General features: G+C 44.3%; 1 protein-coding gene across 1 annotated transcript; it reads right to left on the bottom strand.

The window, feature by feature from the left end:
* Positions 1–6,133: 6,133 nt before the first annotated feature.
* LOC134559852 (growth-regulated alpha protein-like) lies at positions 6,134–8,031 on the bottom strand. Its single transcript, XM_063415122.1, has 4 exons — positions 7,894–8,031; positions 7,644–7,770; positions 7,489–7,572; positions 6,134–7,127 (listed from the first exon to the last, which is right to left on the bottom strand). The coding sequence occupies exons 1-4, from the start codon at positions 7,946–7,948 to the stop codon at positions 7,109–7,111; spliced, it is 285 nt and encodes a 94-aa protein (XP_063271192.1). The 5' UTR covers positions 7,949–8,031; the 3' UTR covers positions 6,134–7,108.
* Between the last annotated feature and the right edge of the window lie 5,223 nt (positions 8,032–13,254).

Here is a 13,254-nt window from a genome sequence, read left to right on the forward strand (position 1 = left end):
CAGCGACAGATTTTATAGTAAAAAATAGTCTGTGCAGGGTGGAAGAAGAAAACAAACCAACAAACCAAGATCTGAAATAGCATATTAAAAGCATGCCAAAATAACAGCACCCTCACCAGCCTACTGACACTGGGAAAATTCCTTTATAAAGTTGGGAAAAGCTTTGGAAATAGATGTCAACTTAGTGAAGCTTCTTTTTCTGCTATGGTCCTGGCAAAGTTTTTGATGGGTTAGGTGTTTCCAAAGGGAATGTGGCTCAGGTGCTTCCACAGACAGTGTGCATGGTGGGTTTTAATGACTTGTCCTTTCAAAAATACTATTCTTATCAAATGATATCTTAGATAAAAACACTCCATTGTCTGCCGATCCCTCAGCACCTGCCATCCCTCAGCATCTCCTGTCCACCGCACACCCAGTCCTGCTGCTTGTCCCAGCTCTTCCCTTCATCGCTTGGTTGCAGAACCGCTTCCACCTGTGGGGTCAGACTGACATGGCTGTGGTCATCTGTCTTGGTTTGAAAGACAGATATCTGCTAGGAAGGGGCAGGACCTCCCTAGAGATGGAGAATTCAAATCCCCTCCCTCCAAATTATTCCAATTAAAAGGAAAATTAAAGGAGCTTTCAGGCAGAGGTATGGGGGTAGGAATAACAGTTCTTTACTAGTATATAGGACAAAACGACAAACAAACAACAACTACAGCATCAATAATAAACAGAATCAAGAACCTTGAGGGCTTTCTTTTACAAAAGCCCAGAGCAGTTTGATCTCGGCGCCCCTGCAGGACTCCGAGAGGCCGAACTGGAAGGAAGGAAAAGTCCCGGGCTGGTGGATGAGATGAGGAGCTCTGCGCTGGTAGCTGGAACAGCAGGGGTGTCCCGGCAGGGCTGGGCAGTGCAGGGCTATAGAGTAGCAGGAGAGCCTCAAAGGTCCGAAGAAGCAGCGGCGGTGGGGGGAGAGGCTGGAGAAAACGAGTTCAGGATTCCCGGGTACACAGCAGATGACGATAGATTTCCCAGGACGAGGCAGAGGGCAGCCTGACCGTCCTCCTCGGCGCTGACAGCAAGAGTGCCTCCCCCTTCCCCAGATCTGTCTTTTTGCCTTTCCCAAAGCTCATCCTCTCTCCCCTCTGAGGGACACTCCCAGGGACTCAGAAACAATAGGTGTAGCCTCGTGCTGCCATATCCCTCAAGTACCCCTTTTTGTTCTGACTAAGTAGTCATTAAGGCTTCTTGGAAACTTATGGGAAGAAATTCTGTGAGAAGAAAAAAAACCAAATCTAACCCCCAACATCACCACAGGATTCTTCTCCTTCTGCTCCATGCTGCTGTTCCCGGGCAGGAGAACCTTCACCTTCGGCCCGGCACTCTGGGCAGGCTGCAGAGCCAGCAGGGCCGCCAGGTACGCGGTGCAGATTGCGGAGTTTTCCTCCTGGCTCCTTCCTTCATGCTGTGGCGGGAAGCACGCGGTGGGCAAACAGGGCTCAAAATGACTGAGAGGATGGCAAGGAACATTTTATCAGTATGTGGTGGGAGATCGAACATGAAACAAAGGTTCTGGTATTACTTTTGGAAAGGAAATAAAATAAGTATCAGTAAAAACAGTGATAAACATTTATAATGCCATTCACAAATATTACTGGATCATTTAAGTGCATGTTTTCATAGAGAAACAAGAAAATAATTTAGATCTGAAATAGTAGTTTCTATACTACAAAATAAATGATAGGCAATAATAACTATTCCTGCTACAAATAGTGACAACTCCTTCTACATAGTGACAGTCTCTAAATTCTGTCAGATATTTGCAGAAGTGCGTGCTATTTTGACTTTTTCACTGGTTTTCATCATTAGTCAAACAAACCAGTTAGTCCATTTGAATAGCAAGGAACATAAAATAAGCTCTAAATTTAAGCAGATTCTGCTCAGACTTTTCCATTTCCCAGTGCAGTTCAGATCAACTCAATTTGTAATAGTGAGTAGTATTTATTTTTCTGAAGACTGTGACTCAGTATAGGACTCTGCAGGAGTGATAGTGAGGTGTCTAGTTGGTGATTGAGCTCCCTGCCAGCAGTACAACAGCAGAGAATAGGGATTTTCAGCCTTAGGAAGCTTCTCTTAAGTTTGATTAACATGCCTAATTTGGTTTAACTTGTCTTTTGGGTTATTCTAAAAGAATCATTAAAAATTACAGATGTTGCCAAGAATTCTAGTGTGGAGTGTAACCATACATTACAAATACTGTGTGATAAGGGATCTTCCTGTGGATCGTACAATAAAGCTTATTCTATTAAAGGAAAAAAAAAAAAAGAAGAAAATCATAAATTAAAATTCTTTTTTCTGATAACAAAATCATCAAAACAAACTCAGCATTTTATTTTGCTTTTACTTGGGTATGCAGATAAAATTAGCACTGCTACTGAAGTCAACAAAAGATGTCTTTGTGAATTTAAAACAAATCAAATCCACACTGAAGTTCCAGGAATCCCCATACCTGTTACGTCCATCCTCTTGTCACTTGCCAAATTGTTCTTCAGCTGACTTTGGTTTTCATAGATCTACTCACCAGATGACTTAAAGGTTTGGGATAACACTCATTTATAGACAATCCCAGAAAGTAACTAAGTCACATAACTAAAAAGAAAACTCTAGAAATTATATGTCAGGTCAATCTTCAGTGTACTTTTCATGTTAAAAGTTCAGCAAAGATGTTGTATTGCTGATGTTATCTATATAAGCCTCTCTATGATCGTGGCATTTTCTTTATTGAAAGAGCGTGTGTATTTTTCCAAAGTATCTTGAAAATTGTATAGACTCCAAGAGGATTATGCCCGTATTACAGGTTGTATTCCCTTGTATATCTTCACAGTGTTACCGTATTCTTTGTGGGGAATTAGACACACTGTAGCTGTAGTGTCCCACACCTGCAGTTCCTGATTCTTCACATCTGGATTTTTTTTTTTTTTTGTTTGTGATGGGTGTTTTTGTTGTTGCTGTCGTTGTTTGGGTTTGTTGTTGTGGTGGTGGTGTTTTTTGGGGTTTTTTGGGGTTTTGGGGTTTGTTTTGTTTTGTTTTGTTTTTTAGCAGCATAAAGTGTCCAGGAGAGATGTGAAAGTCTCTACCTTTCCCTTGCTGAACGTGTGTGTTTTTTCTGTCAGGCAAGGACTGATGGCTGCTGCCCATGTTTTCACTCTGGCACAGGTATTTCGTTCAGAGCGAACAGTGGAATGGTGAGGAGGGAGGTGAGTGGCTGTAAAAGGCCGAACAACCCGGGGAAAGCCATGCCGGCCATCCCTGGCGGCGGTCCGCCCCGAAGGGCGATGGCCGGGGAGCCGAGCCCGCCGTCCCCTCAGGCGTTTCGCGCCCTTTTTGCTCGCCGCGCGCTTCCCCCCACAGCGTGAAGGGGACGAGGAGGACAAGGAGGGAGCCAGGAGAAAAACTCCGCGATCGGCACTGTGTACCTGGCGGCCCTGCTGGCTCTGCAGTCTGCCCGGGGCGCCGGGAGGAAGGTGAAGGTTCTCCAGCCCGGGAGCGGCAGCGCGGAGCCGAAGGAAAAGAACCCTGTGGTGGCCGCAGCCATGTCAATCTGACCCCACAGGTGGAAGCGGCGCCGCAACCAAGCGACGAAGGTGTTCTGGGGTGACTTTATGATGTTTGTATTCTCCCAAATTTGCCCTAAACCAGGACAGAAGGGAGGAGCCGGGACAAACAACGAGATCCAGGTCGCGCCAGGGCAGGCGGAGCTGAGGGACAGGCGGTGCTCAGGGACGGGCGGGAGCTGAGGGTGAGAGAAGCTCATCCTTAGGGTAAATCTCCGCAGTCCCTAGGGAAGCTTTAAGAAATCCTGTATCGCATTTCTTTTCTGTGCCAAGCCTTTTCTGCAGAGGGCGTAAGAACTTGCTTTTTATTTATCCTGACTGAGGAAACCCCTTTAAGTGTAGCGCGTTCACTTGCAATGTGTTCAGATACTTAAATCAAATAGTAGTGATGAAAACCCCCAAACTCTATAATAATTGTTGCTGTCTTGGTGGGTGATAGCTTCTCTTTCTGTGTGGAAGACGATAGTGAGCTCAGATCCATGGAGCAAAGCGTTTGGGTTTTTGCAGAAGTAGGTGTTCCTCTGTTTTTAATGTTAAATGGAATATATTTTTCAAGGACTTTTCCTGCCTTCCTGGAGAGGTCTTTACAAATGACTAACATGTTATTCAGATGGTGACAGTCATAATTTTTGAGTACCCTTGCAGAGTAAGCATGTTTATTTTCTCCATGAAAGCATTTTGCTTCCATAGTCTGCAGCTATGGAGAACTAAGAAATTTCTTAGTCATTTCTCCAGATATTTTATAGATGTTTTCAGTTCATCAAGTTCATTACAATATAGCACAAAATATGCTGTTTACTCAAAGCTGAAACTTTACAAGGAAACCAAACTCTATTTCCCGTTCCATGGGAAAAAACAAGACAAAACAAACCCCAAAGCAAACAAACAAACAAAACCTCAAAAAAATTCAGGTGTTAAGTGTAGTTTTAAGTTGCAATGATAGGCTTGTTGTGACTTTGTACATTTGACTTATCTACAGGCACTTATGTGAATCTCTTAGGGTGCAGTGAAGATTAACTTTATTCATGCTTAATGTCTTGGGAATTTCAAAGAACAGATGATAACAATTCCTGAGCCCCATGAGGACTTTAAAACCCTGGGAGGCTTTTGATGTGTCCTGTTTTACTAGCATTTTTTCTTGGGCAACTTTGGGAACTTTCCTACTGAAAACTAGGTGGGAGGCAAATTCCGGAATTGCACAAGATAGTTCCATTGCTTCTTTAGTAGATTAACTTGCATCTGAAGAAAAACATATGACTGAGAGCAGAAGGAAAGAACTGTAGAAGTTTTTACTGAGCCATGGTTTTCAAAAACAGCATATGAAATAGACATCTATTCCTGCAGATAAATGATACTTTTCAGCTTTTGAAAGAATCTGGTTATTGTCAGTGATTTGGTCACATCTTTGGTGTGTACTCGGCAGGGAAAGCAAAAAATCTGCTATATTTTGCAGATATCTGCTGCTCTAATGAAGTGAAGCTGGATGTAGCTGTCTCTGGAATCCACGCTGTTCCTGAGACAGACATGGTGTAACAGGGCAATGTGGTTAGGGCATTTCAGACAGACACCATTCTGAGGGGGAAAGCTATTATGTGTGCAGACACACTGGAGTTTGTTGAGAGGTGGCCAGTGCAGGTAGGACTTTCTCAAGGTTCTGAAGAGGGAGCAACAGTTTCAGGTCACCTTTAAATGACAGGAAGAAAATTATGACAAGGAAACGGAAGAACATTTCATGCTCTCTAGCCATGGGTGTGTAGAGGAGACAGATTTCCATATACCTTCATTTGTCTGTCCCATGTTCTGGGGATGAGCCAGCTTTCCTCAGGTGTCACAGGAGAACACTTATGACTCACCCATGTCAGCAAGGCCAGGATGTGGTTGTGTCTTCAGATAAGGTTTTGTTGGATTTCATGTACAAACAACAGTTGACTTGTCTGTCACTAAACAAGTATCGTGTATCTAGTGACGGAAGAGATTGTTTGTCCTAGAAATGTGCACTGAAGAATCCAGACAGGGGCATTCTTGCCTTTTAGAAGTGTCAGAGAGCTGGGACCTGAACAATTTTTTGAGCTTGTTACAGCTGGGACCTGAACAATTTGTTTCTGGAAACAAATTTACTGTTGCAAAGTTTTACTGTCTCTTACCACAGCAAACACTGTTACTCCCTCCCACCCAGCAAAATGGGTTTAACTTTAAACACAGACCACTTCAAGGCAAACCAGAACAGAAATTCCTGCAGATTGCAGAGATGTGCCTGGGTTCAATACATTCATCTTGGGGTTAATCTCTCTTCATATCAGCAGTTCAGATCAGCTTCACATCAGAGGGTTTGAGTAATGTGCCTCTGAATATAGAAACACATTTGCTTGGAACAAAGTCTGCCTGACACTTCAGAGAGAGCTGATCGATCTGCCGATGTGTCCAGGAATTCCTGGGTACACAGAGGTCACGGTTTCCCTGCATCCCACTAGCCCAACTGACACAGGTACAGTGTTCATTTAACATGGAATTCACAAAAACAGGATATTTTTCAACAGGGAAACATGTTTATTGCATCGTATATTTCATTACATTATCATGAGAAATCCCTCTTGATATACAATTTTCCAAAGCAAAATAATGAAAATTAGTTATTCTTTATGAGTTATGACAGTATGTCATACAAGTAGACATAAAATATCTAGGTGTCTTCAGAACATTTACTGTTCTTTTAGATCCTGTGCATAAATACCAAATGCTTTAATGTAAACTCATTTAAAAACAAATCAACTAAACAACCTCTACATTAACTGGTTAAAAACAAACCAGTCATGGCACAACCCCCCACAATTTCACAGAAATTATTAAACTCTTCTAAGTATTGAATAGGGGCAAAAGACTTCAGGAGCAAAATTCGTGATTCCATTAGACAGTATCTTGTGAAAAAAGGTCCAAGGCATTCTGCATTAAAGGCTGGTAAGTTGGAGTAGGAAAAAGAGATTCAGCAAAACATTCTTGCTTGAACCTGGTTTTATTCCTATGTAATCCTGAACAGGCACTGAAATGTTAAGTGCCAGATAGCACTCTTGTTATTCCTGACAGAAGGATTACCCACAATCATCGGCAGGATCCATTCAAACCTCTCCTGTCACACTCTGCAGACATTTGCAAAATCGTCTTCATGATGGGCCCATCTTCTTTTCAGATATCAATGCTGTTTTTTAAGAATGTACTGGCAAATAGCATTTGGCAAGAAGGAGCTTGCACAAAGGTGGAGAAAACTGTGAGAATGCTGCTGAGAGGTGTCCAGCAAAGCTTCCACTGCCTTAACAAATGGATTCAGTCACTTTATCTCAGTCAATAAAACCATACATAGGATTAGGCAATAACAAGTATGAGGAGAGGGAATGAAACATAGAACATCTGATCTATAAACTCATCAAAACTAGAAAACTGAGCTATTGTGTTCTTACAGCATCTGTTTCTGGTATCCTGTGGCAAACAGGTAACTTCATTCTGAGATGTTCCTTCTCTCAGAGCTTGTTGGGTGAACTGCAATAGGCAGAATTCAAATTGTAAAGCCAGTAAATTTTTCCGTAAGTTTTCTTGCATACACCAGATGATAAATCTCATAGGAGGTGTGGGAAAGAGGCATGATGATGATGATGATGATGGAACATACTGTGGCTAGATTTGCAATTAACAGGCATTTGTTGTGGATACTCTCCCTGACAACCTGCTGGGTTGTCTCTTTCCCAAAAAAGAAGCCACTTTCTGGACACATTTTTGGTGTAACTAACCAGATTTCCCTACAAGAATCAATAGTGGAATGCGGCTCATTATTCCCGGGTTTAAGCCCCTCCAAAAGCTAAGTTTAGCCCCATGCTGTGGCTACAGCTGGCCCGGCAGGTACCTGCGGAGGATCCTGGTGATCAGGAGTTTGACCCAGGGTGCGATGGGGTTCAGGCAGACCATCTGTCCCTGCTTCGTCGTGGCTCTGCGGGCGAGACGGGGAGGGGATGAGGCCGAGGCCGGGTCGGCGGGCAGGGGCGGGGGCCGGGCACTTACATGACCTCGGGCACAGCGCAGTGCGGCCCCTCGGCGAGGAACTCCAGGCGGGCCAGGCGCCGCGGCGGGATCACCTCGGACACGGTCTGCACGCAGCGGCAGCGCAGCTCCCCTGCCAGCGGGGCACCTGGCAGGCGGGAGGAGCCTTCTGAGCCTCGGCTTCGGGGTCGTCAGAAACCCCTCGGCCCCCCGCCCACCCCTGCCGAGGCCGGGACGCGAACGGATGGGTAATCCCGGCTCGGCCGCTTACCCTGGCAGAGAGCGGCGGCGGCCAGAAGGAGGAGGAGGCGGAGGTGCGGGTTCATGGCTGGTGCTGGCGGCGGAGAGGGTGCAGAGCCGGCAAGGCGGCCCCCTTTCTCTTCCGTGCTTTTATTCCCTGCCAGGAGCTGCCGGGGAATTTCCCGGAGTGGAGTCGAGGGACAGTGCCCCGTTGGCCCCTTTCCACCGGTGGGTGTGTGGTGCTAATGGAGAAGGGCGGAGAGAGAAGAGCGGCCGCTCCCGGCACTGCGGCTTCTTCAGGTCTGAGAGCGACGGAAGAGTGGCACGGCACCGTCCCGAGAATCGCCCAGAGTCTGCTGGGACCCCATTCTCTGAAAAGAGCTGAGGCTTTTTTGCGGGGGTTCTCCGTTATCTTTCAGGGTGTAGGGTGCTGAGCCAAATGGGAATGTGGGCTCTGGAGATTGCCTTGCTGCCTAACCATATGCAACCACGTACTCTTATTCTGTGGGCTTAGCTTCCCTGAGCACCCCTTTCTTCAAGTAGCTTTTGAAAACTAGAAATCTTTTTGTCCTGCAACTAGGAGGCCCTCAGGCTGCCATTCCTACACTCCAATACTGAAAGCCTTCTGTTCCACTCCTCTACACACATAGGTCACTCTCTTTTTCTTCATTCCTGTCAAGGCAGTTTGCTAAATTCAGTCATAAAGAAGCAAAATAGTAGTTTTATATGAGCTTTTAATGAAAATGAGATGCAGGTTTTGTAAATTTTATTTACACACAGGTTTAGATCGGTTATGATCACACTTCCCTTTGTAATAAGTTTTAGTAAGAAATATAATATTGCACTTTATTTGTCTTGGTTTTGGGGTTTTTTTTTCAGCTGATCTGTTTTCTTTTCACACAGACATTTGTGAACATGAGCAGGGCTCAGCAAATCAAGTTGTTCTGGGGTCAGGCTGCCGTGTGTCTTGCCCCATCTGCCTGAATGCCTTAGATTATAAGATACAGCATGTAAAGCAGTCCTAGCAAGGGATTAGGTAGATAGCAAGTTGATGGGACATGTTATAAATGCCAATACAGTAGTCCAATTAGAAATATAATTTTTGGTTTTATTAAAAAAAAATCGAATTACAGAATTTTGGCAACCTTGCCCCCCCCTCAGCGGAGTTACATTGACGATTGACCCGGGGAATCGTCAAGGGTGAACTGGGATGCAGTATCTGGCACACTGCCGTCCCCCCTGAGTTCACAAATTGGCCTTGTTCGGGGCTTAGATTTTATACACTTTATTCGCCTCCGGCAAAAATTCCCTCATAGTCCTTTTTTTTTCAGGCTGGTTATTCAAATTCATAGTTGTCTCCGGCTGAGCTGAAAAGAGTTTCCTCCTCCTTTTTAAGATGTCAGTTTTTGGTTTCCCATGAGTGAATAGACACCAAAGTTTATGAATGAAAAGAGTTCATCTCCGGAGATTTTGATGATGATGGTGCTCTGATGACGGTGCTCTGATGTCTGATGATAGTGCTCTGATGGCTCTGCAGCCCATGGGGGAAGGACTGATAGCTTATCTTAATGTATCCTTCTTTCTGATGCCAAAGAGAAGGCCAGGGTTTCCCCGTAAATCCTTTGCCTCCTTTCTAAATGGAAATTCCAGGATGGTGCCTGCCTCCCTCAGTGAATTCCAAGGCAGACTGAAACTTAAGACTATATTCTCATATAACATATATACAGTGGTTTTTATAATTTCTAACATGCCATAACCCATAAGAACATGAATTAACATCCCATATTTTTCACAGGACACAAAGACTCCCATTCCTGTGCTCCATCATCTACAGCTTAGCTGCTTCATACAGCTGCTTAGTCCCTCGGGAGACCAGCCCTTATCAGGAAATATCTCATGACTAATTTGGACCCCTTTCCAGATTCAGCTTAATAATGACATCCTTGGAAGCAGTTGGCTTTTAGCTTGCCCTTAAAAGGAAGTTACATAGTCAGCTTAGGGCCAGCCACTAATTAGAAACTTTCACTGGGATCTCTTGAGATCCCTTGAGATAACAGAGGTGGAATCACCATTCCCTCCAGGTTATAGCTACACAAGCCTTGGACTGTGAGTTTCCCATATGTTTGTCCCAAGGAAGTGGCATGTTCTTTGCAGGAAGAAGGATTTGCCCAGCTGTAGTAAACTGAGGCAACAAGCAGGTAGGATTATGCACAGATAATCTGCTTCAGGTCATTGCAACTATCATTGGCAGATCCAGCCTTGAACGGATGTGTGGAGCAGATCACTCACTGTCACTCACACACAGTCAGATTACACTTTGTTCTTGGATGGTACACATGAGTAAGGACACTTTACGTGACAGTGGCTTTATGCTTGCATGACTGCTCACAGAACTGACCCATCAGACTCATTCCACAGTGGTTACTGCTGAGGAAATTCCAGAAGTCTCCTGGGGTCTGGAGTGTGAGACAGTTTTTAGACATGGAGCAGCAATGTGTGAAAGTCTGTGGCCAGCTCTCCATCAGAGCCATGTGCCAAGAAGAGCAGCAGTCAGGTCATGGACATACTGCGGTGCAGCAGATAGTGCAAAGCCTGGTCCTCTGAGTCAGCACTTGCACAAATGGGCCTGGAACAAGGGAAATGGGTGTCTCTGGGACTATTTCAACATGCAAGACCATCTGCCTGAGCAAGACTTTGTACCTGACTTCAGATTGCTTCTAGCTCCCTTTTTGGGAATGTGAGTAAGGTCTCTTCAGTCCAGATGACAGCAGCAACAAGGCTGAGCTGGGGAGGAACTCTCTTGAATTATACCCTTTGCCCTGTTTCCCTTCACCACCTTTGGCAAAATGCCACTAGCAAATACAGAAAAGATAGGGAACAGACAGCATCACTTTAGAATGCTAGTTTTTCCCTTCCTGCTGCCCTATCTCTTCATTATACCTAAGTTTGCCATGCACTGACTGCAATATAAATACAATCATGGAATGGTTTGGGCTAGAAGGGGACCTTGAAGATCATCTTGAATTAGGTTTAAATTAGGTATTGTGAGTGGTGGTGTCAGTGTAGCTGGGACAGAACTCACCACAGTGTTTGTATTTGCCTCACTGAAGCTCCCATTCAAGTCACTCACCTTTTTAGCAGAAGCTGCTGCGTGAAGATACGCCAGGATTCTGTGAAATCTCTCAGTCTCCTTAGCATGGGTCTTGGGGTTACCGCGACACAGAAAGCAGTCCCAGCTCAGGCAGGCCCTGAGTAGGTACATAAAGAGAATAAACCACATGGCTCAATGGTTTTCACATTATCCAGTCCTTAATTCAATACATGCAGGAAGTGATTTGGCTGTTTTGTTGCAGACTGGCTGTGTGCCTTTCCATAGCAGGTATTTATTTGGCTTGGCACCTGTAGTGGGAGCCATACGCTGGGAGCAGACACAGGAGAGCTACAAGACAATTAAACAAGAGATGTCTCACTTCAACAAGTGAGGACTTCTAACTGCACGAGAATTACTTTGGAGGATGTGTCCCAGATACAAGTGTAAGGTGAACTGTTTATCATGGCCTAGAAACCATTCAATGTGGCCAGTCTCTGAAAGAGCAGTCTTATTTTATTTCCTCCAGGGTTTCGATTTGTGTTCTGATCTATAAAATGCCGAGTCACTGCTACCTAGTACTGTCTAAAGTCAGAGGGTATATGCTGCTGATATCTTCTCATCTTCATTATGTTACCTTTTTTTCCTATACTAGTATGTTTCATAGTATTCCCTGGCTATGATGAGGTGCTGTTCCCTAACACCTACGATTCCTCCTGTGGATCCAGCTCTGTCATGAAGTACAAACATACTTGCTGAAGGCAGTAACCAAAGTTCAAGCTACAGATTTGTGCAAAGTGTGTTTTATATCTATCAGATGTTTTACTTCCTTCAATTTCCCTGTGTTTCTCAAGTTTTGAAATGTTTCCAGTCCATATGCCCTTGAAAATTATACCAGAAGATGTAAGAGATAGAAGTGTCCTGTTGTTTAACTTGTATCATGGAGAATCCCAACTCTTTTTTGCCAGCTGCATCATGGCACACATCACAAGTTGTTGTGTGCTTATTTCTGTAATACCTTTTGAGATGTGAAAATTCACATTTAAAATAATGATCTATAGCAAATCACGCTCAGTATCTTCCTGCCCGCCCTCCTGCCATCTCAGGGAACTTTCTTACAGCCCTTTGAGTGCCATGTGCAGGTTCACTCTCCAGTGCATTTGGACTTTGTAGTAAAATGAATTTAATATTCAGGAACCCTTAGGTCTTTTTGTTTCCCTTCCACAGAGTTAGAGGTTCTTCACCCATGCCCACTGCTGGGAATCAGAGTGTGAACACATGCGCACACACTGTTGATAGCTAAAAGAAATGTGTTTATGTTACTCAGGCATTACCTTGGCAAATAGAATAGGTTGGCTCTGAAATCCGTGTGTTTGGCCATCATTTCTCATTTTTTTTAGTTTCAGGTGCCAACTTACCTTTTCTGAGATCACTGATGGGACTGCAGGGACTGTAGTTTCACTGTCACCTTACTTAGTGGGATTCCTGGACATACAACAATTCCCAAAAAGTGACTGGTGGTGGACTTACTGGTTCTGGCATTTTACACCTAACATATAGACAGGAGGGATTCTATTTTGAGTTTGGGACCCAATTGTTTAAGCAATTTGTTCTTACCTCTGCTGAGGGGGAAGAATCTCCCAGCTTTTTAGTAGCAGACATGATCCTGGACAAAGATTACAACCGTGTGACTATTTTCACCTCCACATGGTTGTTCAGTTGATAAGCCTTTGAGGTCATCACAGCTTCTCAAAGGCAGAAAGAGCTTCTCTTGACCTTAGCAGCAGCAGAAAACGCTCTTCTTCCTATGAATTGCCTGCAGGCTTTTGCCCTTGGATCTGTGTGAACTTTAGGAGCCCCCCTTTATTCAGCAGGAGTGGATTGCTTGCTGTGGGCTCTTAGGTCCTGCAGGCAGGTTTTGTGCTTGCTGGGGCACATCTTGGTTGTATGGTTTGCACATGAATTCAGGTACAACTATACTGAATTTTGGTTGTAACATCTGAAAGCAGGACTTAAATCTTGCCAGTGTCTAGCACAGACATGATACAGCATGTCCGCTAACAGCTAAGTGCTGTTCCTGTAGTGTTATCCAAGCATGAGAGAAGTGAAATAGAATCATTGATATGCTGCCAGGGGTAGAAATACTGGGTCTCTTCAGAGAGTATAATCAAGAGACTGATTTTAAAAACATGGGTTTTTTTCACTTTGAAAATTTAAACCCATGTTTTCAGTTCATGCAGAACAGCTCATGTGCAGTAAAATACAGGTCCCCTATCAGGACATTGTTACCTATGGTGAAGCCTT

This window comes from Prinia subflava, chromosome 18, assembly GCF_021018805.1.
Source record: "Prinia subflava isolate CZ2003 ecotype Zambia chromosome 18, Cam_Psub_1.2, whole genome shotgun sequence".
In the NCBI taxonomy this organism is placed as follows: domain Eukaryota; kingdom Metazoa; phylum Chordata; class Aves; order Passeriformes; family Cisticolidae; genus Prinia; species Prinia subflava.

Excerpts from the sequence above, each read along its gene's own strand:
- LOC134559852 (XM_063415122.1), bottom strand. The coding sequence starts at position 7,948 with ATGAACCCGCACCTCCGCCTCCTCCTCCTTCTGGCCGCCGCCGCTCTC. Across the intron at positions 7,771-7,893 it reads CGCCGCCGCTCTCTGCCAGG|GTGCCCCGCTGGCAGGGGAG; the intron begins GTAAGCGGCCGA and ends CCCGCCTGCCAG. Across the intron at positions 7,573-7,643 it reads TGCGCTGTGCCCGAGGTCAT|AGCCACGACGAAGCAGGGAC; the intron begins GTAAGTGCCCGG and ends TCTCGCCCGCAG.